Below are 27,089 nucleotides of genomic sequence, written 5' to 3'. Positions count from 1 at the left end.
TCCCCTGACAGGTTCTTCCTCTCCACCCCACAAGCTGTCCTATTCCTATCTGCCCTTTGAAGCCCACTTAGACATCATGGCCCTGAGGAAGCTCTCTAACCACTCCCCCTGCCTCCTTGGAGTTGAGTGCTCGTCTAGACCATGCCATCTCTGTTCTCGCGTGGACTTTTGTTTTTACCTTGAGCACATCATATTTTCTCTCCCTCTGCATGGTGATTTCACGAAGAGCAAGCTGGCATCTTAACCACTTTTGTATCCCAGCCGGGAACAAATGGTAGTTTAGCCCAAGTGAAATATTGTCATTCACAAGTGGCTCTGTGGTGAAGGTTCCACTTATTCTCTGAGGTCTGAGCTCAAGCGTCACCTCCTCCGTGAAGCTCCTCCCACTTCCCCAGGGTGGGACTAGGAGCACCTTGTACTCATTAACACGCCAGACTCCTGTAGTCACCCTGCAGTGCCCAGAACAGGGCCTGACACCTAGGAGGCCTCAGCAAATGACTGCTGGTAAAAGAACAAATGCATTAAGTGAGTCTAAGCTCCTCCAGGGCAGCGATGTCCTTGCTTTCATTTTGTGCCCTCTATTTCCTTGGTGCCCATCACAGAGACTTGAACAATGCCAGGGGCTCTATGACACACGTTTGGTGAATGGCTGCTGCAGTTGTATGGGTTCCAAGACATCTCGGGGCCAGAGGGGGAGGGGTGAGAATGCCAAGTCCTGGGGCATTTCTGGCCCAGCACACACGTGTTCCTGAGACTGGGGCGTTGGTGTGGACTGGGCTCCCCTCAGAGCCTGCCGTATCCCTCTGAGGATCACTGGACATCTGCCAGCACTCCCTCCCTCTGCATGGGGTTCCTGACCATCCTTCACCCTCTCTGGCCTGGCCCCTAGGCAAAGGCTAGGCTGTGTTTTGGCCTGCCCGTGGCCCCCAGCCTTCCATTATCCACCAGTGTGCCCACCGCCTCCCCAGGCAAGATCAGGGCGGGGCCGCCTTTCCACCTAGCCTGGAGCAGAGATGTGCCAGGCTCCACGCTGGGCACCGGGTGGGGAGATGAAGCAGCCTAGGCCAGCCCCCTCCGAAGCACATACCCGGCTTGGTTTCCTCGTCAGCCTCCCCATCCTTCCTGCCTGCCTCTGAGGGCCTCATCCATGGCCTCCAAGTCCCCAGGTGCGGGCGTCCCTCCCTTTCCCCTCCTCTCCACCGCTCCATCGTCCCTTGGACCTTTCAAGCGGCTCTTCTCTCTCGGCTGCCCCTCTCCTCCTTGTAGCCCCTCCGTGACCTGGTCTCCTTTCCCCAGCTCTGGCCTCCACGTGCATTGGCTCCGCTGCCATATTTCAGTGGCTACTCTTGGCGGCTGCAGCGGAGTTAGGCCCTTGTTTCCCGCAGCCCTAGCCTAGGAATTGCGTTTGGGAGTCCTGGCTAGCACTGCCTCACACGTGAGGGGGTTGAGGACATGAGCACTCAGGGCCCGTACCTGTCTTGTCCGCTGCCCAGGATCACGGACTGGGAAGTCCAATAGCTGGCGAGGGCACAGAAGCCTGGGCAAGAGGGTGATGCTCGCTGATCAGGAAATCCTAGGGGCCAGAGCTGGAGTCGCTAGGCGGAAGTTCCCCAACCCAGGCGGAATGAGGTAGCTTGCTCTGCCGGGTGGTTCGCTTGCCCAGGAGAGGTTGTGGGGAAGAGGACAGGGCACCGGGGAGGCAAGGACTGAGAAGAGGAGTAGGTCGGGGATGTGGGTGGGTGGGTGGACGATATGGGAAGGGGGCATCTGCTGCGGAGCTTCCTCTTGGCTCCAGAAGCATCTCCACACTTCCTTTGCTGTCCCTTCCCCCCAGGTCTTGGGAAAATTCGCCCCGGCATTCCCCCTCCCCCATGCCCCCGCCCCAGGCGTTGCCACAAGGGTGGGGAGTGGGGTGGGGGCAGGCCGGCCTCAGCTGTCTGAAGGATGGAGGGGCTGGGGAAGTAGGGCTAGGTGCCCAGACGGCCGCGTGTGTGGGAGGGGATGTCCTCAGATGCCCTCCACCCGGCAGTCCCCGCTCTGACGTGGGTGCCCCCCCTCTCCCCGCCCGGATTAGTGGCAGCTTGGCCTGACTCTCCGGGGCTCCTTCCCCCGCCCCCGCCTGCTGCCCTCCCCTGGGCAGGGGGCTGCTCCACCCGAGGGGCACTGTGCTTGCCCAGGTAAGGGGCTCTGGGGACAGCGTGAGGGCAGCCGGCTCGTGAGCGCTGCTGTGCTTGTCAGCATGAATGTGTGTCTCAGTGTGTGTGATGTGTGTGTGTGTGCTTGTGTCAGTGTGCAAGGGGTTGGTGTGGGGCCGGGTGGGCCCACGCGTGTCTGTGGGTGCTGGTCAGCTTGCCTTTGTCCGCGAATCCAGCATTGTGTCCACGCACTGTGTGGCTTCCCTTCTGTGTTTGTGTCTTTTGTGTGTCTCCTCAGCTCTGCTCTGCCCTCAGGCACAGAAGAGCCAGCTATCAGGGCTCTGTGGGCCTGTGGCATGGGCTGTGGAGCAGGATGGGGAGCTGGGTGAGGGCGGAAAGGGGCACCTTCCCCCACCCCACCCCACGAACGACCCCTTGGGCATTTCAGGAGCCTGCCCTGAGAGTCCTGGTTTAGTCCAGAGACTGTGACCTGACAAAGCAGACATGGCAACTGGAGTGGGGTGGGGGGAGGTGTCTGTCCCGCTCCCCTGGGACAGTCCCCATCCTCTTTGGGGATGACAGCGCCAGGCCCTCAGGGCCCCAGACAGCCCAGACTCCCACCCTGCCCTGCCCATCCTCTTCTAGGCCCCAAGCCACAGGAATCTCTCCCCCTAGACTCTCCCACAAGCTCTACTTGCCAGAAGACACAGATGGGGGACCACAGGCACACCCCAGCCCCCTTCTGCACCCTGGAGCCAGCCTGGAAGCAGGAGGCTGGGGCTTGGAGGCTCAGGGTTTGGGGAGTGTAATCTGTGGTAGAACCTGCACAATGATTGCCCCTGGCACACTCAGGTCCAGCCACCCCTCAGGGGAGCTGGGGGAGGAAGGGAGTGTTAATAACTCAGTCAAGTAAACAACCCCTACCAGCTTGCCCAGCCGCAGAACCGGCCTCTGGGGGGAGGCAAAGGGGCAGAAGGAATCCATGCCAAGCGACCCAAGTCCTGCTGGGTGCCAGCCCCTCCAGGCCCCCTCTCCTCCCCACCCCTGGTCTTCTCCTAGGAAGGTGAAAGGACCCTTGCTTCCCTTCCAGTCTCCTGGGAGGAAGGCTCCCTTCCAGCTCTTCATGGCTCCCTTCTCCAGGGATGGTGGTGTGACCTGGGAGCAGACAAGGCATCGGAGAACTCATCCCTTCCATGGGATGGGGTGGGTGGGGTGCTGCTGCCTCTGTCCCAGGCTGGGTGAAGGCAGGCCAAGGATGGCTTCCACAGGGAGGCAGGGGAGTCTAGGGGTGGGCGGTGGGTGCCTGAGGGGAAGGGAAGCGCCCGTTGGGCGTGTGGGTTTCTGTGTGTGTCTGAATCTGTCTGTGTGTGTTTGAATCTGTCTGTTTGCGTCTGTGCTCTGGAACCACCCCCGCAGAGGAGCCGGGATGCTTCCTCGGGTGGAGGGTGCCCTGCTTTCCCGTTTCCTCTCCTCCTCTCTGCTCCCTCCCGGGAGCCACTCCCATGGGCTCCTCTCCAGTGCAGGGCCTGGAAGCACTAGGAACAGGAATGGGGCAGACCCCCGGAACAGGAGGCCGGAGCAGGTGGTGGAGCTCATCCCGTCCCACCTTCTCTCCAGGCACTTGGTGAAACCGAGGCTCTTAGGGCAGGGACGGACTAGAGCCCAGCCCTCCCAGAACTCACGCAGGACACTGTGCCCCTGGGCCCTGGGAGGGGTCTTGGGAAGGGGCTTGGGTCAGAAGGTGAAGAGCAGTTTGGCCAGGTGAGAAGGCAGGGCAGACTTGGCCAATGGGTGTGCCCATGTGCCAGAGCTGGAGAGGACCAGGAGCGAGTGGTCCAGCAGGCACAGGGCCGGCTGGCGTGGGTCAGAGCACCCATCACTGACCCGTGAGAACCCGACTGCCCCTGCCAGCTCTGGCACTGCCCCCTCCCAGCCGCCTGCCCTAGCACCCCAGGGGGCACCCCGCCCCACCGTGGCCTGGTCCGGCCCCTCCCGCCCTTTGCTCCAGTTCCCGAGCTTGGCACCTAGAGTGGGGGTGCTGCCCGCCTGCCAGGCTCCGGGGCCGGGCCCACGGGAGGGTGGGGCGGCTGGGAAGCTGGCACGCTGCCCCCGGGGAGCCTCTCTCGGCAGGCGCCCGGGTGCCGCGGGGGGGAGGGGGGAACAAAGGCCTCATTCTCCCCGTGCGCAGCCGGTGGCATCGCCGGGGCGTTGGCGGAAGCCCCCGGGGCCTGGGAGGGGGCAGGCTCAGGCGAGGCCGCCGAATCACGGGCTCCTGTCTCCCGCAGGGTGCTGGAGGAGGAAACCGGCGGAGCAGCTTCCCGACTCTCAGTTGCGCGTCTGGCGATGGCGATCAGAGGTCCTGCTGCGCTCTCCGCTGCGCTCTCCCTCCATTAGCCGCGCTGCGCCGCTTTGCGCCCTCGCTGGTGCCTCTCTCCTGTGTCCCGGGATCGGCCCCCTTTCAGGCACGACCCCCTCCCCGGCCCCTCGGCCTTTCCCCCCACTCGGCCATCTCCGACCCGGGGCGCGTGTTCCCCCCGGCCCGGCTCCCTCTCTCCCTCCGGGGACACCGCTCCCTAGCCCCGGCCCGGCCCTCCCCGCGGCGCAGCACGGAGTCTCCGCGTCCCATGGCGCAACCCACGGCCTCGGCCCAGAAGCTGGTGCGGCCGATCCGCGCCGTGTGCCGCATACTGCAGATCCCGGAGTCCGACCCCTCCAACCTGCGGCCCTAGAGCACCCCCGCGGCCCCGAGGGAGACAGAGCGCCAGCGCGCTGAGGACGGAGCGCGGGGGAACGAGGCCTTGCCCGCCGGCCGGGAGGCCCCGGAGCCAGCCCATGGGGAGCCGGCGCCCGGTGCCGGCCCCGACGACAGCTGCCGCCTGCGCCGCGCCCGGCCGGTGAAGCCCAGGTAAGCGCCGAGAGGGGGCGCCAGGGGCGCGCCTTCCGGGTCCCTCGGAGCCGAGTCCGAGCCGCAACAGACAGTGTGAGCTCCCGGGGCTCCTCTGGGCTGGGTCACACATCCGAAAGTTAGGGTGACCAACGTGTCCGGAGCGGTGGCCCCAGAAAACCCGAGCGCCTTCTGTCCCCGCTCCTTCACCTCCCTCCTGGGGCTTCACCCAAAGGGCCCAGGGGGCCACGCGGTGAGAGCGCTGCGGCTCTCGTGCCATCTGTCATCCTGGTCCTTTGTACACACGTTCAATTTTCCCTCCTTTGCCTCTCTCTGGGGCGCAGCCCGGTTTCCCCGCCTCCTTTCCTCCCCCCCGCCAGGCTGCAGTTACAGCGGCCGCCGGTGGCCCTGGCACTGCTGGCTGGACAGGGGTAGCTTGACCCACCCCGGCTGAGGCCTCTTAATTGCCCTCTCCTGTGCTGGCTCACTCCTTCCCTTGGGGAGGCGGTGGAGATCCCAGCCCCCAGCAGTCGTCCTGGGACTCCGCTTCAGCAGCCAAGAAACTGTAGAGCGCGCGCGCGCGCGGGCGCGCGCGCGCGTGGAAGAGGCAGAGATGGGGCTGCCCAGGTGTGGGGAGCCGTACCAGCCGGCAGCCCTGCCTGGTGGCTCTTCCCACTGACTCCAGCCTGCCCTGTCTGCATTTCTTACCCCTACAAGCCTGGGTGGGGCTGAGGGGCTGAGGGGTTGAGGTGGGCAAGCAGCAAACCCAGGGCCACAGACTGCAATGTGGGAAGAGGTTTCTGCTACGGCTGCTTTTCAAGCTCTGTTTTACACAGTGGCACACTGAGGCCCAGAGGAGTGACATGACTGGCCCAAAATGACACAGCCAGTGACTGAGTCAGGATCAGGATCTAGCCTTCTTGTCCCCAGTGCAGTGCCTTTTACCGAGCTCATCTTTGGGGTTCTTGCCTCCTGTCCTTCCCCGTGGCTCATGACCAGGTTCCGGGCTCAGGGAGGCATGTGACTCTTGAAAAAGCAGTCTCTGCTGAGGGGCTCTGGCCCAGAAGGGCTATCAAATCCCAGTCGTTTGGGGGAAGGAGTGCCCTTCCGCACTGCAGCCTCCCACTCAGGCGGATCCTCAAGCTACCTGTGAGCAGGCAGTGTGGAGCCCAGCTGTGGGTTGGCACTTGCCTTACTGGTTTGCGCTGCCTTGGTGTTGCCAGGGCGGTGCCCACTCTGTACCAGGCAGTAGGGTACTCGGGGCAGACCTAAGAAGCTCATGCTTTGGTGGTTATGCTCTAGGGACCCCTTCTGGGAGAGCCCCATGAGGGCAGGAGAGTGATGGAGAGTACGCCCAGCTTCCTGAAGGACACCCCAGCCTGGGAGAAGACAGCTCCTGAGAACAGCATCGTTGGACGACGGGAGCCTGATGCCCTGCCGCGAGATGGCTTGCGCCATGGGGCACTGTGCCTGGGAGAGCCTGCTCCCTTCTGGAGGGGTGTCTTGAGCACCCCAGACGCCTGGCTCTCCCCTGGCTTCCCCCATGGCCCCAAGGACATGCTCCCACTGGTGGAGGGTGAAGGCCCCCGCAATGGGGAGAGGAAGGCCAGCTGGCTGGGCAGCAAGGAGGGGTTGCTCTGGAAGGAGGCAATGCTCACTCATCCATTGGCGTTCTGTGGGTCAGCGTGCTCGCCTCGTCACGGCCCCCTGATTCCTGAGCATAGTGGTGGCCATCCAAAAAGTGACCCTGTGGCCTTCCGGCCCTTGCACTGCCCCTTTCTTCTGGAGACCAAGATCCTGGAGCGAGCTCCCTTCTGGGTGCCCACCTGCTTGCCACCTTACCTAGTGTCCAGTCTGCCTCCAGAGCGCCCATGTGACTGGCCCCTGGCCCCGCACCCCTGGGTGTACTCAGGAGGCCAGCCCAAAGTGCCCTCTGCTTTCAGCTTAGGCAGCAAGGTGAGTGTTGAAGCAGAGAGGATACCTGGGGTTCGGGCTATGCGGGGTTGCTCAGTGGTCCACGAGCAGCCCTGACAGGACCACACCACACTGTCCTTCCATTCTGATGAAAAGATAAGGCAACACCTAGGTAGAAGAGCCTGTCAGCTCAGACAAAGTCAACACCAAGCAATTCCTCTTTTGAGCACCTCCATCTCACTAGACCTCCCCTGCCTTAGGGCCATTTCAGGGACTGACTCACCCATTGTCCACTCAGAACAAAGCCCTGGGAACTGGGACCTCAGAACACGTGGTCTTACCCTGGGAAGGAGGCAGGACAAACAAGGCCCTCTCTCTGGGAGAGGGATGTACAGACAGCCCCATGGCCTGTGTCCTGGGCACCTCCTCCACAGGCTACCCCCATGACCAGGGATGAGATCTAAACTATTTTAAAACCTGTATTGTACAGGCCTTCAACCAATCTGAATAGATCCTAGAGGCCCTTTGGCTATGTCAGACATCACCCCTTGAATGGCTGAATTTCGGGAAGGTCTGAGAAATCCTGAGGGGATGACCTCAGGGTGGCCAGCATAGTGGGGGTGGCACTTGGGAGCAGTGCCTATTGATCAGTTTGTGAGTTCTTTGGTATTTTCACAACTCTTAAAGCCACACAGATGCACACCGGGTGGTTGTCAGTTTGTTCATCCTTTTGAGCACTGGGAACCAACGTCAGCACTAGCTTAATCCGTTCTCCTCTCTTTAGGGTTTTTACCATAAGGATCCGAGCATTCTTAGGCTGGCAAAGGAGCCATTGGCAACTGTGGAACCTGGATTGTTGGGCTTAGCCCCTGGTGGGCCTCTCCAGAGAATTGGGGAGGTGGAATGCCCTTCGGTCCATCAGAGGGATGGGGAGACAGGCCTCAGCAGGCGTGAGAACCTTTGCCCACTTCTCCTGGGACATCCAGACACTGTTCCCCGGAACCCCTGGCCCGCTTGTCCCCCAGGCCTGGTTCATACTCTTGGCAACGTCTGGACTGCACCGGGGGGTGGGAGCCTTGGGTACCAGCTGGGGCCATCAGCCACATCAAGGTGCCCCTCTCCTGGGCCTCCTACCACCCAGGTGGGCTGTTACTCATCCCAGCCACCCACTGGAGATGGAATCCTTGGCCCTTGTGGGAAGTGTCAGCAGGACCTGGAAGGAAGCACCAAGGGGCTCAGCGAATCCAGCGAGGAAGCAAACAAGGCCCCTGGTCCCAGGGCCTGCCCACCCAGCCACCACACCAAGCTGAAGAAGACATGGCTCACGCGACACTCTGAGCAGTTTGGGTGCCCAGGCGGCTGCCCTGGGGACGAGGAGAGCCCAGCTGCCCCGCTTCGGGCTCTTAAGAGGACAAACAGCTTTGAGGTCCAGGGAATGGCGGGAAGCCCAGCTGCCAAGCGCCCCCCTGATGCTTTCCCAGGCAGTGCGGCGCAGGGGGCCCGAGATTGGCAGGAGGTCCTGGACTCATCATTGGGGAACAAGGCAGAGGCAGAACAGCGTGATAACCACAGAGGTAAGGAGGCGGGGGTGGGCGGGTGAGGGGGGGGCCCTACTTGGGAGGGGACAGCCAGGACTAGGGCTTTGCAAGGAGGTGGGGTCAACAGGTCCTTTCTGAGTGGATTGTAACCAGGATCTGTTGGGAGTTCCTCACCATCCATAGGCCAGAGTCTTTCAGCAAGTGGCTTCTATTTCCATCTGCCTCCTCCTAAGCCATGGTGTGTTGGTGGCAGGGTAATGATATGGTTCAAAGCTTGGGCTCTGGAGTCAGAGTGCCTGGGTCCTGACTTTGCTGACTGGTAGCTGTGTGACCTTGGGCTAGTTGCTTCACCTCTCTGTGCCTCAGTTTCTTCATCTATAAAATGGGGAGAAAGACAGCACCTACCTCATAAAGACTACTGCAAAAATTAAATGATACAATTCACAGAAAAATCTTTGAAGAATTCCTGGTGCTTAGTACTCAATAAATGTTCACCTTTCTGATTATCTGTTACAAATCCCCGTCGGGGGAAACGCCTCTCCTAAAGGACCCCTTGTCCTACCTCAGGAACAAACAACTACTCTCCTAGCCAGCTGGATCCTGGAAACTCAGTTTGGACTCGGCCAGTGTTAGGGCTTTGGGCACATCCTGGACCCCTCTGTCACGTTGTGCCCTTCACGAAAGGTTCTGACACTGCCAGCTCCAGCCTCAGTTCTTGGGGATCGCCTCCGTTTCTTGGCCTCTGGGACTGCTAGGTCTGGATCCGGACTCTCCTGATGGCCTTGCCTAAGCACCCTGCACCTGGCGCGGGTCTGTCCACACTCTCCGAGGCCTGTGCCTGGGCTGGGAAGCTGTTGGCCCCTCAGCCTTCTTGGGTTACTGCACCTGTGGCGTGTGTTGAAACTCTCCGGCCTTCTCACCTTCCGGCGCCCTCAGTCCATGCTGGGATTGTCTCCTCACACTGTCACACAGCCAGTGGCACTGCTAAGCCCACAGCGGAGCTATCCAAAGTCTACACTGGCTGGATCCTGCACTTGGGTCAGGACCGTCACCCCAGCTGCCCTGGCTTTGGGCTTAGCGTACCGGACCCCACCTCTTGGCTTGTCAGTCATGCTGGAGCATTGTCAAGCTCCCCGCGCAGCCTTTTCTGCGAAGCTTCTAGCTTTCGTCCACTCTCACTGGTTCCGAGTCAGGCCTTATGGACCTGGGCTTAGGTTCTGCGTGTGAACAGCTGGGTGCTAAGGCAGGACCTGGGTTCCTGTACGCCTAGGAGGCCCAGACTCCAGACCAGCAACCTTGTCTCCTCAGGACCCCGAGATGGCAGGACCAGCCTTCAGGACACAGAACATCAGGATGCACGTTGCTCAGCTCCCCTGGCAGGCGTTGCTCAGTGCCAAAGCTGTGCCCAGGCGGCAGGGGAGGTGGGGGGGCTGGCCTGCCACTCCCAGCAAGTGCCGAGGTGAGCCCTTGTTCCTGGACGCCTTCATCCTTTCCCACGGGGGCTCCCTTCTCACCTTCCTCTGCCCTGACTCCAGATTGTCTCTGGGAGGTGAGCAGCAGCAGGAGGAAGACTCAGCAGCCAACTCTGAGGAAGGAGGAGGTTCTGGCCCGAAGACTGGTCTCAGCGTGGGCCTCGCCAAGCACCTGCTGAGTGGTTTGGGGGACCGACTGTGCCGCCTACTACGCAGGGAGCGGGAAGCCCTGGCCTGGGCTCAGCGGGAAGGTGAGCAGGACCCTTGGGGCATTCAGGATCCCAGGGGTGGGGTGCGGGGGGCGGCGCACTGATGCTTTTACAAGGAGCATGGGGCCTGCAGCGTGGGGGCCCCTCCCTCCCGCCAGCACTGCCTGTCATGCTGCTAGCTCAGGAGAACCGCTGTCCTGCTTTGCCCTTATTCCCAGCTAAGACTCTTAGTCACCATGTTTTCTAAAGTTCCTGGCCTGGGTGGGGGATGTTGGGAAGATGTAAAACCTAGTCCAGCCCAACTGTCTAGGAGCTTCTGGACTTGCTGGGGAAACAAGACTGAGTGCCAAGCGTCCGTGGGGGAGCTCCCTGTGGGCTGGCACTTAAAGAAGGCTTCCTGGGTGGCGAGGCTCATGAGCCCTAGGAGGCTGGTAGGATTTGAGCTGATGTTGGAGACTGTGCGGCCCCTCTGGTTCCAGACTCTCCCTCCTGCATCCCTTTCGTGGCACCTCGAGAGCAATGTGTTTGAAAACACACACCTGCGGTCCATCCCTCCTGGGTGGAGTTCCATTGGTGGTTCTCTCTTGTCCCAGAAAGTCCAGCCCCCATCTCCTTTCGTCAGCCCTGCCACTCCCTGAGCCTGGATTCCCGGCACACCACATCACCATCCGGCCCTCGCGTCCTTCCCAGCTCACTTGGGCTTGTCCACCCGCTCCAGCCTTGGCACTTATCTGTGGCTTCTGTCTGAAATGCCCTTCTCTTCCCTTTCTACCTTGTGAATAAAAACTTACTCATCCCTCGGGACCGTTTGTGATCCTGCCCCCACCATTTCCACCCTCCCTCAGCCTTCTGTCCCATTCTCACACTCCAACACCCAGCCCGTGGTGCCTCATCATTGCCATGTTTATGGGTCCATCTCCCATTGGAATATGAACACTGGAAAGGCAAGCACCAAGTCCTGACCAGCTCTGAATCCCAGCCCCTAGCCCAAGACAAGACAGGATGTTTGTTGAATGAATAAACGAATGTTGGCTCACTGGCATCTTTGCATCTACCAGTGAGAGCCTAGTCTGAAACTCTGGGTGAGGGAAAGGATGGCCTCCTAAGTTTCCTCTTCTGATATAGAGTCCCCTGAAGGAAGGGACCTCTGGAGGGAGTGGGGAGGGTGAAGGAATGTGCTGGAAGTGGTTTGGGTTGGTAATTCGGGACTGATGGGGAAATCTCTGGGGCAGGAACTGGGAAGTTAGGTCTGCACTGTCCCTGGGAGGGTTTGCTGGAGACAGCGGTGTTCCCAGGAGGGTCTTTACAGGGGCTATGGAGTAAGTGGGGCTATCTGTGCTGGGGTCTGTCTCCTTTCTAGGGCAGCCTGTCAACAGAAACTGCTTCTGCTTCTCCCTAGCTCTTCCTGGAGGCCTCCCACATGAGGACCTCAAAAGGGGCCTGTGGCCTGAGCCCCCTTTGACCCTGTTCTCTCCCGTGGTCAGCAGGCCAAGGGCCAGCCAGGATAGAGGACAACCCAGCCATCCCAGGCTGCTGTAGCCGCTGCCATCATGGACTCTTCAACACCCACTGGAGATGCCCCCGCTGTAGCCACCGGCTGTGTGTGGCCTGTGGCCGCATGGAGGGTGCTGGGAGGGCCAGTGAGAAAGCAGGTAGGAAAGGAGCTGGGGACCGAGGGTGGGAAGGCAGGGACTGGGGCCTCGGAAGGGCTGCTGGAAGGTCTGTGGCCATTTCTTGGCTGCCTCTCCCTAAGAAAGCCTCCCTCCCCAGCCCCAGCCTCAGCCACCACTGCCCAACTCCCCATAGAACAGACCTTTCCCTCTCCCCAGATCAGAGGGTCATGCCTGTGTCCTTGCCCACCCTTAAAAGGAGTCGCGTGCCTACCCTTTGCCTCCCACTTTGCTCAGCTGGCACCTTTTAAAACCTTACAACACTGTGAGGTGGGTATTTTTGCCTCCATTTTCCAGATAAGGGAGGTTAAGGGACTTGTCCAAGGTCACACAGGCAGTAAGTGTTGGGTCCAGGATTTAGACACAGGCCTTCTGATGCCAAGTCCTGCTTTTTTTCAGTTCTCAGCTTTCTCTCCCTTGGCTCAACTCAGCCACCTGAGGGCTTGAAATCTCCCAGTGTTCCAATAGACATGGCCAAAAAGAATTCCAGGGTCAGAAATGTTTGGAACACTGTATTCTATCTACATGATCATTTTGGAGCCTTGCAATGCACGTCAGCACATTAAAGGCTCTGCCTTCTGCAAGCAAAGGATCCTATGTCCCTGTTGAATGCAAGCGTCCCAGAAAGCCCAGGTTTTAAGGATCGTCGAGCCCCTGATTTAGATATCATGCCCTTGCTCGTCTTCCCTGACCTTAACGTGTGCTTACCTTGATTTCCTGACCGGCAGCTTCTCCCTTCCTGCCCCACAGACTCTCTGGAGCAGTCCACAGAGGAGTGTGCCCAGGAGGCTGGGCACGGTGCCTCTTCCCTGATGCTCACCCAGTTTGTCTCCAGCCAGGGTGAGCCATCTTGGAGCGGGGAGGGGGCATGCAGGGGGTGGGTCCTGGGGGAGACCACCTTCCTGTATGGATGTCTGTCAGCCCAATGTATTGCCGTCCTGATTGGTGGGGTCAAGCAGCACAGAGCGGCCTCCTGTCTGCACTCACCGCCAAACCTCATCTCATTTCCCCTTTCCCAGCTTTGGCAGAACTGAGCACCGCAATGCACCAGGTCTGGGTCAAATTTGACATCCGGGGACACTGCCCCTGCCAAGCTGATGCCCAGGTGTGGGCTCCTGGGGATGGGGGCCAGCAGGTAAGGAGCATAGGACACGTGACAGAGCACTAGCCAGTGGGCCCCAGGATTGGGCAGTGTGTCTGCAAACTACTGACCTTGGCAGGGTTTGGCCCATTTCTTTTGATGGAGATGAAGAGGGACGGGGAAGATGGGTAAAATCAGGCCACTTCCCGCCCTCCCCTGGGCATTAGGATCCATGGAGCCAGCCTAGCATCTGCCCCCACATCCCCCACACCCAGCAGAAGTCCTCACTCTGCCTGCCCAGAGCTCCTACCCACTTTGTGCATGTTCCAGCTTAGCACTTGCCACATCATGCTAGAGCTGCTGGCTGGCGTGTCCTGTCTCTCCTCGCCTCAGGCATGGGCTCCTGCCGATGGAGGGTTGGCCCACCTTCTTAGAATTCCTTGCACCTAACACATAGCCAGTGCTCAATAGGCATTTTGCAAAGCTTGTATGAAGCTCATGTTTTTATTATAAAAGTCATTCATTCAAGAAATAGTCTGTTGAATCATTTTGCATGCCAACAGTGTGCTACGTACTCCTGGTGAAAAACTGGGAAAATACAAGTATAAGGAAAAAAACGACAATGCCCTGTAAGGCCGCCGTGATCATTTTGACAGCAGTCATTTACCTCTATACTTTTCTTCAAGTCTATTCTAGAATACTTTACACCATACTGCATGTCGAATTCCATGAGCAACTTTATTCCACCTGATGTTATATCATGTAATATTTTGCTCCTTGGAAACACGATTTTAGGACGTACAAGTGTCCGTTGTTAATACGTGTAAGTTGCATTGGATTGAGTTGCGTCTGCCATTTTTAAATCTCTGGTGGGATTGGGGGTGGTGGATGGGTTTAACAGAAGGAACTGACAGAGAAAACCACCCCAACTCCACAATCTTCCTGTAACGGGGACACCAACAGGACCAAGGACATCAAAGAAGGTAAGTGGCCCCTTGCCCCTCATTCAGGCTGGGGTGGGCGTAGGGAGGTGCTGGGGCAGGGTGAGAGACCTCAGGGGAGATTGAAATTGCCCTATTTCCCAACTGCCATCGCTCTTCTCAAGTCATTCCAGAGAAAATAAGTCCACGTAAAATCTAGGAAAAGCCTCCTAACCCCCCTCCAGCCACAGCCCTGTTCTGAGCCGCTCCTTCGGAGAGGTTCTAGAGCTGCCAGCAGGACAGCTGGAGGTGGGACGTGAGTCCATCCGAAGCAGTGTTTCGACAGGCAATGCCAGTGAGGAAAGAGCAGGCTTGGCCGGATGTGGGAAGAGCATGTGGGCAATAGAGTCTCTAGAGAAAGGTGAAGCCCTCACTGTTTTTCTCCTGGGCAGAGACTCCGGACTCCACAGAGACCCCCGCAGAGGACCGTGCTGGCCGAGGGTCCCTGCCTTGTCCCTCTCTCTGTGAGCTGCTGGCCTCCACTGCTGTCAAACTCTGCTTGGGGCACGAGCGGATACATATGGCCTTTGCCCCCGTCACTCCGGCCCTGCCCAGTGTGAGCAAGGGCGTGGAGAAGGGGCTGGGGGCCTGGTGACAGAGGCTAGGCCGGCCCTTCCTGAGGGTCCTGCAGGTCCTGAGCCCCCATGCCCTCCATCCCTCCCTTCCCGCAGGACGACCGCATCACCAACATCCTGGACAGCATCATTGCACAGGTTGTGGAACGGAAGATCCAGGAGAAAGCCCTGGGGCCAGGGCTGCGGGCTGGACCGGGCCTGCGCAAGGGCCTGGGCCTGCCCCTCTCGCCAGTGCGGCCCCGGCTGCCTCCACCTGGGGCTTTGCTGTGGCTACAAGAGCCCAGGCCTTGGCGAGGCTTCCACCTCTTCCAGGAGCACTGGAGGCAGGGCCAGGTGAGGCTCCTCACATCCCCACTTCCAGCTCTCGTGGCCTCTCCTACCCTCAGGGCCCTGATCCCTAGACCCAGGCAGACCTGGCCTGTTACTCAGAGGGTGCAGCAGGGCCTGGTCCCCATGCTGTTCTGGTGCCCCCTACAACACGCCCAGGCCTGGACATGTTGAGAAGTCCATTCATTCTCCCCCCGTCCCCATTTTTCCCCCACTACAGCCCGTGTTGGTGTCAGGGATTCAGAGGACATTGCAAGGCAACCTGTGGGGGACGGAAGCTCTTGAGGGGCTTGGAGGCCAGGTGCAGGCGCTGACCCCCCTCGGGCCTCCCCAGCCTACAAGCCTGGGCAGTGCAGCATTCTGGGAGGGATTCTCCCGGCCCGAGAGTAAGTATCTTTGATGTGGAGCTGGAAGCCAGAGCCCCAGTGTCCCAGAGTGACCTTGGGGACAGATGGAAGCAGAGCCCAGGGCAGAAACGGGACTCTTGCTGCCATGGGGCAGGGCCTCTGGGCCAAGGAAGTTCTCCTCAGGCAATAGCTTTTCTGTGTCCTCCCCTAGTTCGCCCAAAGTCAGCCGAGAGCTCGGTCCTCCTGCTGCACAGAGCTCTGGGGGATGAAGACATAAGCAGGTGTGTATGGATCAAGGGCTGGCCCTCCCTCCCAGCCGACACCCAGCCCCTCGCCATGCCCCCCTCCTCCTTACCCCCACCCGTGATTCTTGGCACTCCGTGCTTACCTCTGGGAGTTATCCAAGTAGTGGGGGACTTTGATAGGGTCTCTGGTGCCCGGGTTGAGCCTGCTGGGCATGACCCCTTCCCCACAGGGTGGAGAACCTGGCTGCCAGCCTGCCCCTCCCAGAGTACTGTGCCCAACACGGGAAACTCAACCTGGCTTCCTACCTCCCACCGGGCCCTGCCCTGCATCCACTGGAGCCCCAGCTATGGGCAGCCTATGGTGAGTGCCCACTCCACTCCTGCCCAGTCCCTACCCCCATTCTTACCATCTCTGGGCACACGCGCTTCTGTGCCAAGGTCCTGGGGCCCATTCTCAACTCCTTTCTCTACCTACCTCCATGCAGGTGTGAGCCCACACCGTGGGCACCTGGGGACCAAGAACCTCTGTGTGGAGGTGACCGACCTGGTCAGTGTCCTGGTACATGCTGAAGCCCCACTGCCTGCTTGGCACCGGGCACAGAAAGGTGGGTCCTCGGCCAGATGCAGGGATAGGGACAAGCTACAGATGTGAGGTGCTGTGTCTGCCTACCCTGGGCTCTCCTGAGCTGTCTTTCTCCCTCAGACTTCCTCTCAGGCCTGGACGGGGAGGGGCTCTGGTCTCCGGGCAGCCAGGTCAGCACTGTGTGGCACGTGTTCCGGGCACAGGACGCCCAGCGCATCCGCCGTTTTCTCCAGATGGTGAGGAAGGAGTTGGGAGCCCTCCGCTTCCCTTGCACAGCCCTCAGGTTCCCTGGCAGTGGGGGACCCCAGCCACAGAAGCTCTCCCTGTCTGTGTGTGTGCTCCCCGCTATCCCCTCAGGTGAGCTAGACAGCCTCGGCTCACACAGGCAGGTGCAGAGAAGGCCGACTGGGACCTTATGAGAGTTGTGTGGTAGGGTACACAGATAGAGCAGGAGGTTGAGGTGGGAGCTACTGATGGAATGAAAGCGGGCGCTGATACAGACGAGGCACTGTGCTGAGGCCCCTGGGTATATTATTTCAGTTAATCGTCACAACCACCCCATGAGCTAGGTACTGCTGCTTTCCCATTTTGCAGATGACAAAACAGGCTGAGTGGTGGAGTTGGGACCTCCACCCCAGGTCACTACCCTGTGCTTTTCCTGGGGGCAGGCGGCCTCCCCTTTATGGGCAAAAGGAAGCCCTCTGAGATGCCCGCGTGCTGCTTCCCTTTTTGTAATCTACACCTCATGCAGAGGTGCTCTCTGAGGTGCTAGCAAGTAAGGGCTGAGGGAGCTCTTGTGATAGGTGGAGGGAGACTGGACCAGGCTGAGGGACAGGGAAGGAAAAGGTGAGCAGGAGGCAGGAAACTCCAGGGAGCTGGGGAGGTGGGAGGCCAGTGTTCAGGTTAGGGCCGGCCCCGTGGTTGCAAAGTCCAGCTGAGCCCTGATAGTCCTAGGGAAAAGACGGTCACCAAGTGTTATCCCTGCTAATGTGCGCGCGTGCACGTGCATGCGCGCGCGTGCGCACACACTCGGACATGCAGATGTCAACGTGGCTGTCCACCACCGCCCTCCTGTCCACAGGCATGAAGCATCTGCAGACACGTCAACAGACACAGATCTGTAGATGCACACACAGATGCTGGAACATGCAGAGGGGAGCAGACAGAAGCGTCCCTTCATACACACATGGCCACGTCTAGCCTGGGTGTGGCCCGATGTGGGCAGTCCCATATGGCCAGACCTGATGACTCATGGGGAAGGTCTGAGGGGGTGTACTCTCACTGGGTGGCCTGGGAAACACTGTTCTAGCTCCAGGATGGACTTGAACTTCCAAGGCAAAAGAACCTTGGCACCTGCCTGGGGCTACCCTGGTGTCCAACCTGACTCACCAGCCTCCCCTCTTCCCATCGCTCAGCCCAGTCTTAGAGCCCTGAGCCCTAAACCCAGGGACAATTGTTGAGGTCCTAGCTGAAGGAGTGGGTTTCGCTGGTGGCCAGTTGGGGCACGATGCTGTTGTTCACCTCCACAGGTGTTCCCTGGGCATCTCCTTCTCTGGCCTCTGCCAGTCTGTCTGCCCAAGGAGCTCCCCACTTGGTTGGGCTGGTGAAGACCTCCCCCTGCCCATAGCTGTGCCTGCTTCAGGGGCCTCAGCCTGGACAGGCAAGCCTGCCCATCCACTGGGAATCAGAATTCCTATGTGGCCTTGCCTCTTTTGGGTCTGGGATCGTAGAAGAGTTTGGTTTGTCTCCCTAGGAACATACAGTTACCTACTCACCTACAATTTAGCACACTATTTGGGACAGTCAGAGGACTCCAGGTTAAGGGCTCATGAGTTGGTACTATGCAGGGTGTCTTCCTGGGTTTTTGAGAAAGGGGTACGTTTGAGCAAGGGAACAGAGGATCCAGGGCCAGGGACACAGAGGCTATTCAAGGCATCTGGCCCCAGGAAAAGTGCAGATTTAGACCCCCAGCCTCAGAGCTCTTAATCCTTTCCTCTAAGCTCCTTCCAGCCAAATCTCCATCTGCCAACCTGAGCCCCAGCCCCTCACTATGCAGCCCCTTTCTCAGTCTCCTATGTCCTCCCCTGGCTGCCCTTCAGGACTTAACCACTTCAGCTCTTCCCTGTGCCCCTGGCCTTTGGGAAGTCCATGCCCCATCCTCCTACAGCCCTGCCCTTGCCTCTCTCCTTGACTCATTCTCCCTTCTCTTCTTTGAGGTGTGTCCGGCCGGGGCAGGCAACCTGGAGCCTGGCACCCTGGGCAGCTGCTACCTGGACGCAGGGCTGCGGCGGCGCCTGCGGGAGGAGTGGGGTGTGAGCTGCTGGACCCTGCTGCAGGCCCCCGGAGAGGCTGTGTTGGTGCCTGCTGGGGCTCCCCACCAGGTGCTTCCCGAGGAGGCCAGGGACTCTGCTGAGAGCTCAGAATGCCACAAGCAGCAAGAACAACAGCACAGTGATAGAGCATTCCCCTGCCTGTTATATCTTTGTCCCTCTCAAGACCTGGAGAGCTAGGCAGGGCAGGAAGCCACGCCAACGTTGTAGGAAAGAGGAAAAGCTGAGGAGTGTTGAACTGGACTTGGGTCCTCAGATGCCAACTCTGCCCGTGTCATCTCTGGCATCCCCTTGGCCTGGTTTTGACTATGCCCTTTGGGGTGCTGGTGCTGGATCCAGGGCTTGTGCTCTCTGAGACCTGGGTGGGGTCATTATGGGAAGTAGATCTCAGGGCCGAGCCGGGCAGGGTGGGGGGAGTTGCGTGATCCTGAGTCTCCACTGACTCTCCTGCCCACCTCCTCCCTGGCGCAGGTGCAGGGCCTGGTAAGCACAGTGAGCGTCACTCAGCACTTCTTGTCCCCTGAGACCTCTGCCCTCTCCACTCAGCTCTGCCACCAGGGACCCAGCTTGCCCCCTGACCACCGCCTGCTTTATGCCCAGGTGAGTATGACACTGGCCAGGAAGCTGGGTGTGCTGCCCAAGTCCCCCTGTGGCACAGTTGGGGTGGCATAGCATATCCAGTTCTGTGCCAAGCAAGCAGCAAGCCTGGGCCCAGGAAGGGCATGCTTCTTGGTGGGGAGAGTCCAGGGATGTGACTGTAAACTCCTTGTCCTTTTTCTTTCTCCTAGATGGACTGGGCTGTGTTCCAAGCAGTGAAGGTGGCTGTGGGAACATTACAGGAGGCTAAATAGGGGGAGGTAGACCAGGTGCTCAGCTCAGGCACAGCTTCAGCAGAAAATGACACTGGTGACGTGGGGCCTTTTGGTCAATCCCACAGGCACTACTCTGAGCACCAGCAGGGTGGCACCCCATTCCCCACCCCTGACCTGGGCCCTAAAGCCAACAACCACAGTGCCGCAGAAGTTCACACCTGTCCTCAGGCTGGCACCTGTTCCACCCCTGCGCCCCTCTCCACGGTACCAAGCTCACACTGGGGGTGACTGACTCTCTCCAACCTCTGCCCCCCAACCCAGGAGACAAACAGTCCTTCCTTGGGGGACTTCGGGAATCATTCTGGCTTAAGCAACACCTTCTTCTGCTGCCCCATCCCCTGCTGTCTCACCTGTGCCAAGCTTTGTTACACTACACACCTCCTCATGGGGCTCCGGGTGCCCATTGCACTGCAGGCATGCTGGACAAGAGGCCACTGAAATCCTGCCCGCTTGTCGGAGAGCTGTGAATGCGGGGAGGGGGTGGCCTCAGGAATGATAGTGGTGAGGGCCTGTCCCTGCTCCCTTCCCTCGCCTCCCTCCTTCCCGTGTTCCATTAAAGTCTGTTGTTTTGTGAAAGCTGCCAGTGTGGTCGGCCCTGCTCCTGCAGGCCACATGGACCGGGGCGGGAAGGGAGACATGGAAATGCAACGGGGTGGGAGGCAGGACCTGAGGCCCTCATGACAGGGACCTCAAATACCCCTGGCGGCTTTTCTTTCCCGGACCTGGCACCACCGCCGCCCCCCACTGAGGAGCAGATGGAGCCTTCCAGGGGGCTGCCCCTGAGGATACTCCTGACAGCAACAAGGCAGAGCCTGGGGGTGCAGCAGCAAAGTGGCTTGGAGCCCCAGCCCGCCCCGAAAACGCCAGGCTACCCCGTCTCTCCTGTCTGACCTGACCTGGAGCTCGGGGAGTGGCCCAGGAGAGCCCTTGCTCTGGGCGTGGCCTGCTGCCGGAGACAGTTGGCAGCCCCTCCCCGCCCCCAGGGCCCTCTGGTGCGGCTCTGCTCGCTCCCCTGCCCTAGTACATCTCAGCCCCAACATGCTCCCGCTCGTCATGCCTAATTGTTCCGTGGTGGTTCGGGAAATGTTTTTTCTTTTCTTTTTTTATGAAATAAAATTTTATATTATAAATTTAATATACTTTCAGAACATTTAGAAAATAAGAGAAAGTCACCCGTAAGCCCACTACCACTCACTTCCCAACCCAAACACTGACAGTATTTTGGTGTGTTTCCTTCTAGTATTTTTTCCAAGGGTCTGTTTTATACATAGTTGAATCGGTGTGCTTTGTACTTGGTTTCTTTCTTGTAACACTACGTCATTTTCTATGTCGATACCTAACCTTCATTTAAAATGGCTGCTTACAGTCCCCTTCAGTGGCTTTGCCATGATTTACGTAATCATCCCTCATTTAAAAAAAAAAAAGTTGTTTATTGTTTGCAAAGCTAGGTTATTTTCATTTTTTCATGGGCTAGAAAAAAAAATTAAGGAACTCCCACACTTGACTATGCCACTGTTTTCATTTAACTGATCTCATTTCATCACTTATCACAATTTTTATGTAGATATTATTTATTTCCATTATACAGAAGAGGAAACGCAGGCTAGGGGTAAGGGAGTCACCCAAGGTCACACTGCAATTTTAGTGGCAAGATTGGGATTTGAACCAAGTGTCCTGACTCCAGCTGCCTCATTTACATTGTAGTCAGCGCTTAATGGCCTTTGCAGATAGGCTGACTGTCTTCTCTGTCCTTCCAATATAGGCACTTTAGAGCTAATCATGTTCCAAGTAGCACTGAGTGACCTATCCCGACCTACATATTTAGCCGTGTCCTGATGTCACCCCAAAACCCCAAAGACGGAGTCTTTCCTGTGGGAAGACGGGGGAGGCCCTGTCACTAGGCCTGTTTCTTCCCCCACCGACCTCTCCGCCACCTCCCCATCCAGGGTAGGTCACGGCACTCTCCAAGGGCATAATGGATCTAACTCCTTGCAAAGAGCAGCTGGACCAAATGTCCCAGGACTGGCCTAGGGATGAAGCCATTCCAGGTGGGGATTGACCCTGAGACGCAGCTTGACGCATTCAGTGGTCCTCTTTTTCAAGAAGGCTCAGCCGGCTCCCCGCTCCAGCCCTGCCCTTTGGGTCTCTGCTTCTCCCAGCAACCTCGCTCGCTGTGCTGTGCTGTCCGTCTTCTCCCCCAGCCCCTCCCGTGGCCCAGTTGGCACAGAGGCACAACCCTCAAAGCTGGAAGTGACCTCGGGTGTGTATACCAAATGCCACCTTTTTCTTTTTTCTTTTAAAGCACATTTTTGTAGACTTTTAATTTTGAAACGATTGTAGATTTACAGTCGAGTCACAAAGATTGGACAGGCAGTTTCCCGTTGCCTTCAGCTTCCTCTCATGTTAACACGGTACATAATCAAAACTAAGAAATTGAGTTCAATACAACACTATTAACTAAGCAACAGACTTTATTGGGATTCTACCAGTTTTCAACTAATGTCTGTTCTGTTTCAGAATCCACCTGTGCCTGAATCACACAGATGGCCTAGACGGTAGAGGTGGCTCCCCCAGGTCACTCAGCAAGCTGGTGGCAGAGGGCAGGCTGAAGCCTCCTCCTCCCTGTACCTGAGGCTACTGCCCTCCTTGCCTTCCCACTAACGAGGGACAGGGTTTGCTACTCTCTGACTTCAGCGTCACAGACACCCTTGCCCCACCCTTCCCGCCCATCCCTGTCCCTGTTTCCGAGGTTGCCTACACTGCCTTCTTGTACACGTGCTTACACAAACACTAGGGTCTACATGCCCTGAATGGGCTGGCGCAGCCTTCGCCCCTATGGGTGCTGTACTGCACGGACCCTCTCATCCACCACCCCCACCAGCCAATGCTCTTCCCTCTCTGGGAATGGACAGCGCAGAGCAAACTCAATGGAGACTGTTCTTTGTTTCTGGTTCTGTAGGTTTCTATCTCAGCAGCTCCTCCCTGCCTCAGCTTTTCCCGTTCTGTCTCTGGGCCTCTCCTGCCTCAGTCTGGTGTGTGCTCTCCTTCTCCCAAAAGCCTTGAGAAAGAGTGTTTTCTGTTGTCTCCTTCAGCTCTCGGGAAGGGCTGGTACACCCCCTCGAGGGCCTTGCCGGTGCCGCCCTTCACAGTTTACAAGCGACTTTCACGTTGCCTCATGTGCTTCTCACCACAGGGGTGATTAGGTCCACTTCACAGGAGTGCTTTTCCCAGTGATAATGGGGGGAGTGGAGCCAGGGTTTGTTGTAGTCTTTGCTCTTCCAGGCAGTCAGGCAGTCTGGTGTTTATCTTAGGCTGCCTCTGAGGCTTTCAGAGCCCTGCCCAGACATGACCTCATTCTCTCTCAAATCATCCCCCGGAGGCAAGAAGGAGTCTGGGACCCATGCTGTCCCCACTTCACAGATGGGAAAACTGGAGCATAAACACACACACACACACACACACACACACACACACACACACACACACACCACAGCAACTACATTGACAAGTTGCTCTGCTGTCCTGGAGTCCTGACTCTCAGTCCCTTGAGTTCAGTTGTTTGGGAGGTGAGAGGTCTAGGGCTGGAGGGCAGCAGTATTCACCAAGTGCCTCCTAAGATTGCAGGCCCACTGTGCATCCCGCACAGCCTAATACAGGGCCGTATCTCCAGAGAACTCGCAGTCGCTTCAGTTTGTGAGAAGGGCCTACAGAGGTTGATCTGGTGTGGCTGGAATTCCTGAGTAAAAGCTACTTCCGAGTTGGCCCTGGCGGCACATTTCACGAAAGCGGGCCTTTGTGTGGTAGCAGGAGGGCGCAGCGAGGGGGCTGGTGGGCTGCCTGGTGATGGTGACCGATGCTGGGTTACCCACAGAGCTCCTCCCGCGGCGGCTCACCTTCCCAACAAACCTGTGAAGGAACAGTTGTGAGCCTATTCTATAGATGAGGAAACTGAGGCCCACGCCTTTTCCAGGGACACAGAGCCAGCCAGTGAGCAGAGGCCTGGCATCTGGCTCCAAGTCCAATGCTTTGCCTGATCCAAGAAGCCACTGTCCCCTCAGGTGCACCAAGCCAGCAGGAAGGAAAGGGAAGACGTAGCTGAGGACGAGGAGCCCAGGCTTGGCTGGCTTCACAGTTTCACTCCAGCTGGCCCTGCCTTCCTGTCCTGAGAGGAGGTTAAGGGAAGCTCTGAGGAGGAAAGGTCAAGTTGGGAGAGAAGCAAGAACTAGCCAACACCCACACCCTACTCTCCATGTGGCTTCCTGAGCCAGCTGGGTGTGGGGGCAACAGAGACGCAGACGCAGGGCTCTCAGTCTGCAGGGGAGAGGGCCTTGAAACTGCGTGGGAAACGGGGTGGGCAGGAGGCCGGGACACTGGCGAGGGCTATGCCTGCCTATCCCCGGCCCCCTTTCTGCCCCAAGTCCCCTCCTCTCATCATGAGCCACACCTTGATCATCCCAGTCCTGCTCTCTTCCTCCTCTGAGCACTGTCACACCTCCTGCCCAAACCAATCATTTAGCACTTGACTTATAACACTGAGTTGACTTTTTTTAAAAAAAACCTGTCTATGTCTACCTCCCCAACTATTGTAGTTCAGAATCTCCTCCAAGGCAAGAGCTATGTCCCCACCCCCCACTACAGTGACATTTAGTACATTTTTAGTGAAAAAAAAAGGGGGGTTATTGGGGGGAGTGATCGTTTCGGGGAATGCAGTGATATGTTTATGACCAAAGCTGGACAGTGGGTCCCAGCCTCGCCCCGGGCCTCCGTGACGTTATCGGTCTTGTTGTGACGCTACCGTCGCCGGCCACTGTGGCTCTCCGCAGCCTGCAGGCAGGATGACGTACCCGTCGAAACCGGTGCGGACTTGTGCGCGCTGGAGAAACTAGCAAGGCTGGCGGGTAGAGGTGCCAGGAGAGGGCGAAGGAGAACGGACACAGAAGCCGAAGCCGGGTGGGGTCCGCACAGCGCGGCTGGGAGTCTGGCCCTCTTACGGACTGGCTCCGCCCCCGCGGTGACCAGCCCGAGCCAGCCAATCCAGGCAGGCCGCGGGGACGCGCAGCCTATCAGAGGCCGGGACTCGGCCGGCGCTTCCTTGTTCGCGAGCACGCCCGGCGCGAGTCCGCGGGGGAGGGGACGAGGGAAAGGGCGACGCTTCGCGGACTGCACCACGTCGCACCCCACCTGGCTTGGCAGTTCAGCGGCACAAGGCCATAGCCTCCCAAGGGACTGGATGGCCTCGGAAGACCTGGCGGTGGAGCTGGCAGCGGTGCTGGGGGGCCGGGGGCTGTGCGTGCAGGTCTGTGACTCTGAGCCGGCCGAGGAGCCGCTGCCGCCTGTGCGGCTGCGGAGGAACGTCTGCTACGTGGTGCTGGCCGTGTGCCTCAATGAGCAGGTGAGCGTCCACCCGCCGGCTCTCCGGCCGGGTCCCGGAGCGCGCAGCCAGCCCCGTGGGGACAGAGGACCTACAGGCAGCAGCCACCACTTCTTTGTGGGTGGCGCTTTCCAGTTTTGCAAAGCACTCTCACTTAACACTGACATCTGAGCCTTGTGCGGCCCAGTCCTGCGATTGCCCAACGTACAGAGAAGGAAACCGAAGCCAGGAGCCTTTGTCTCATCCCACTAGGCCTCAGTTCCTTGAGGGGGGATTGTCTTATTCTTCATCCTTTCCCCAGAATCTAATATAGTGCCCGCCGCGGTGGAGTGGGCTCTCTTAAAGATCTGTGCAGTGCTGTAGAGACCTCCTTTCAGTTCCACGGACAGTAATGGCACAACCTGCGTTTACACTCAGACCTTCTCACCCCTGTATGATGCTCTTTTTGGTGCTGATTTCTGTACACATTGCTGTAACAACAGCTAGAAGGGACTAGGGCCATAGGTAGGAGTTGTACAGTGTGGGGGATGGGGGCATGTTTCAAACCCCAGACTTCAGTATGAGGACAGGCCGCAAGCAGGTTGTAAACCACGAGGGGAGTTGAGAGATACAGTGACATATGCAGACAGTGCAGGGCACATGGCTACCCCTATGGTGGGGCCTGATCCCCTGCCCTTGAAGCAACACCCTGGAATCTTAGCCCCTTTCTGAAACGGAAGTCTGAATGCAAAAGGATGAATTGCAGAGAGGCGCATCTGTAGCTAGCAGCCACAGAAGAGCCAGTCCCCAGGAGAACTCAACAGTTTGAAGGTGTCCACCAGTAAGGGGGTACTGGGTGACTGTGTTTGAGATTTCTGTCCTCAAGGCACAGGAAGGCTTCTGGCTGTGTTCCTCCTTTGGAGCCCCTAGCCTGGCTGTGTGGGGGTGAGGATCCTTTCTCTCCCTTCAGGATGAGGTGCTAATGATCCAGGAGGCCAAGAAAGAATGCCATGGGTCGTGGTACCTACCCGCGGGGAGAATGGAGCCTGGGGAGACCATCGTGGAGGCCTTACAGCGGGAGGTGAAGGAGGAGGCCGGGCTGCACTGTGAGCCTCTGACATTGCTGTCTGTGGAGGAGAGGGGCCCCTCCTGGATCCGCTTCGTGTTCCTCACTCGGCCCACAGGTACAGCCCCCCTAGTGGCAGTGTGGGCATGGGACCCCAGCTTGACCTCCAGTGAGATGAGCCCCTAGTGTGGCTGGTACAAGCCTGGCATTTCCGAATTCCAGTCTGAGGGTCAGAGCTACAATGCCTGGGTGGCTATCAACTCTATCAGGCCCAGCACTTCTCTCAACACAGACCCTTTCCCCCGACCTGTCCCCCACCCTCCCCTAGGTGGAGTTCTCAAGACTTCCAAGGAAGCAGATGCGGAGTCCCTGCAGGCTGGCTGGTACCCACGAACCTCCCTGCCCGCTCGGCTGCGAGCCCTTGACATCCTGCCCCTGGTGGAGCTGGCTGCCCAGTACCGCCAGCAGGCCAGGCACCCTCTTGTTCTGCCCCAAGAGCTTCCCTGCAGTCTGGTCTGCCAGCGGCTCGTGGTCACCTTTACCAGTGTCCAGACAGTGTGGGTGTTGGTGGGCACAGCGGGGATGCCTCACTTGCCCATCACTGCCTGTGGCTTTACTCCCATGGAGCAGAGGGGTGGCATCAAGATGGCCATCCTGCGGCTGTTGCAGGAGTGTCTTACTCTGCACCACTTAACAGTGGAAACCAAGGGGTTGCTTGGGCTACAGCACCTGGGTAAAGACCATACAGATGGCATCTGCCTGAATGTTCTGGTGACGGTGGCTTTTCAAAACCCAGGTATCCAAAACGAGCCCCCGAAGGTTCGGGGTGAGAACTTCTTTTGGTGGAAAGTGATGGAGGAAGACTTACAAAGCCAGCTCTTACAGAGGCTTCAGGAATCATCTGTCATCCCTCTCAATAGATAGGAAGGTGCCATCAGTAAGCAAGGAGCTGGGTGCCTGTGCTCCCTCCACCGTGGCTTTGCCTCCCTCTGAGGGAGGCAGGATAGCAATCAGGGCTCTTGTCGCATTGGGAGCAGGGCAGTTGTTCCTGCTCAGGGGGACTTCCGTCTTTCCTCACTATGGAGCAGGTCCCTACATTGTACCAAAAGGGACAGTGCCTTTAACCAAGCAAGGAATCCGGAGCTCAAGAACCCAGTAGCCCAGAGGCACGAGGGCACTGCTCCCTGAGGGGATGTAAGAACTTTCTGAACCTGAGATGGCATCTTATCATTTTCCACGCCTACCCCTTCTTTGGTAAAGCCTACATCCAGATTCTCAGGCACTTAGAACATGGAGGAGGTGCTGTGAGAGGTCACTCCAGCGGAATGGTCCCCTTGCTCAGTAAATAGGTCTGCTTATTTTGCCTTCCCAACTAAATGTCTCTGTGGGGGAGGAAGTGAGCAGGAAAGGGGGACTGCCCTCAGAAGAAAAGCTCCTCCCCTTGTGCCACTCATAGCCACCCTCGCCATCCTAGACAGCAAGCTGACAAGCGCAGGGGCCCGTCTGCCGGG

At 58.5% G+C, this 27,089-nt stretch overlaps 2 protein-coding genes across 3 annotated transcripts; both read left to right on the top strand.

Annotated features, from left to right (window-relative positions):
* The first annotated feature begins 4,357 nt into the window (after positions 1 to 4,357).
* On the top strand, positions 4,358 to 19,738 carry HR (HR lysine demethylase and nuclear receptor corepressor). Of its 2 annotated transcripts, none has more exons than XM_019641759.1 (19): positions 4,358 to 5,040; positions 6,322 to 6,975; positions 7,718 to 8,507; positions 9,780 to 9,930; positions 10,007 to 10,194; positions 11,640 to 11,804; positions 12,573 to 12,662; positions 12,842 to 12,957; positions 13,805 to 13,886; positions 14,276 to 14,439; positions 14,555 to 14,791; positions 15,006 to 15,171; positions 15,344 to 15,413; positions 15,608 to 15,738; positions 15,863 to 15,982; positions 16,081 to 16,196; positions 18,177 to 18,341; positions 18,762 to 18,890; positions 19,079 to 19,738. In XM_019641759.1, exons 2-19 carry the CDS (start codon positions 6,361 to 6,363, stop codon positions 19,139 to 19,141), a joined length of 3,558 nt encoding a protein of 1,185 aa, XP_019497304.1. In that variant the 5' UTR covers positions 4,358 to 5,040; positions 6,322 to 6,360; the 3' UTR covers positions 19,142 to 19,738. The 2 variants fall into 2 exon arrangements, with proteins under 2 accessions (XP_019497304.1, XP_019497303.1); XM_019641758.1 differs by having other exon boundaries at positions 11,637 to 11,804.
* Positions 19,739 to 24,272: 4,534 nt separating this feature from the next.
* Positions 24,273 to 26,706, top strand: NUDT18 (nudix hydrolase 18). Its single transcript, XM_019641785.1, has 3 exons — positions 24,273 to 24,554; positions 25,483 to 25,696; positions 25,907 to 26,706. The coding sequence occupies exons 1-3, from the start codon at positions 24,393 to 24,395 to the stop codon at positions 26,500 to 26,502; spliced, it is 972 nt and encodes a 323-aa protein (XP_019497330.1). The 5' UTR covers positions 24,273 to 24,392; the 3' UTR covers positions 26,503 to 26,706.
* The last annotated feature ends 383 nt before the right edge of the window (positions 26,707 to 27,089 follow it).

This window comes from Hipposideros armiger, unplaced genomic scaffold, assembly GCF_001890085.2.
Source record: "Hipposideros armiger isolate ML-2016 unplaced genomic scaffold, ASM189008v1 scaffold_64, whole genome shotgun sequence".
Taxonomy (NCBI): domain Eukaryota; kingdom Metazoa; phylum Chordata; class Mammalia; order Chiroptera; family Hipposideridae; genus Hipposideros; species Hipposideros armiger.
This window is presented reverse-complemented; position numbering and strand designations above follow the sequence as displayed.

Bases quoted from the DNA above. Each gene is read 5' to 3' on its own strand.
- HR (XM_019641758.1), top strand. From the start codon at position 6,361: ATGGAGAGTACGCCCAGCTTCCTGAAGGACACCCCAGCCTGGGAGAAG. The intron at 13,887-14,275 runs GTAAGTGGCCCC...TCTCCTGGGCAG, and splicing joins GACCAAGGACATCAAAGAAG to AGACTCCGGACTCCACAGAG. The intron at 15,172-15,343 runs GTAAGTATCTTT...GTCCTCCCCTAG, and splicing joins GGGATTCTCCCGGCCCGAGA to TTCGCCCAAAGTCAGCCGAG.
- NUDT18 (XM_019641785.1), top strand. From the start codon at position 24,393: ATGGCCTCGGAAGACCTGGCGGTGGAGCTGGCAGCGGTGCTGGGGGGC. The intron at 24,555-25,482 runs GTGAGCGTCCAC...CTCTCCCTTCAG, and splicing joins CCGTGTGCCTCAATGAGCAG to GATGAGGTGCTAATGATCCA. The intron at 25,697-25,906 runs GTACAGCCCCCC...ACCCTCCCCTAG, and splicing joins GTTCCTCACTCGGCCCACAG to GTGGAGTTCTCAAGACTTCC.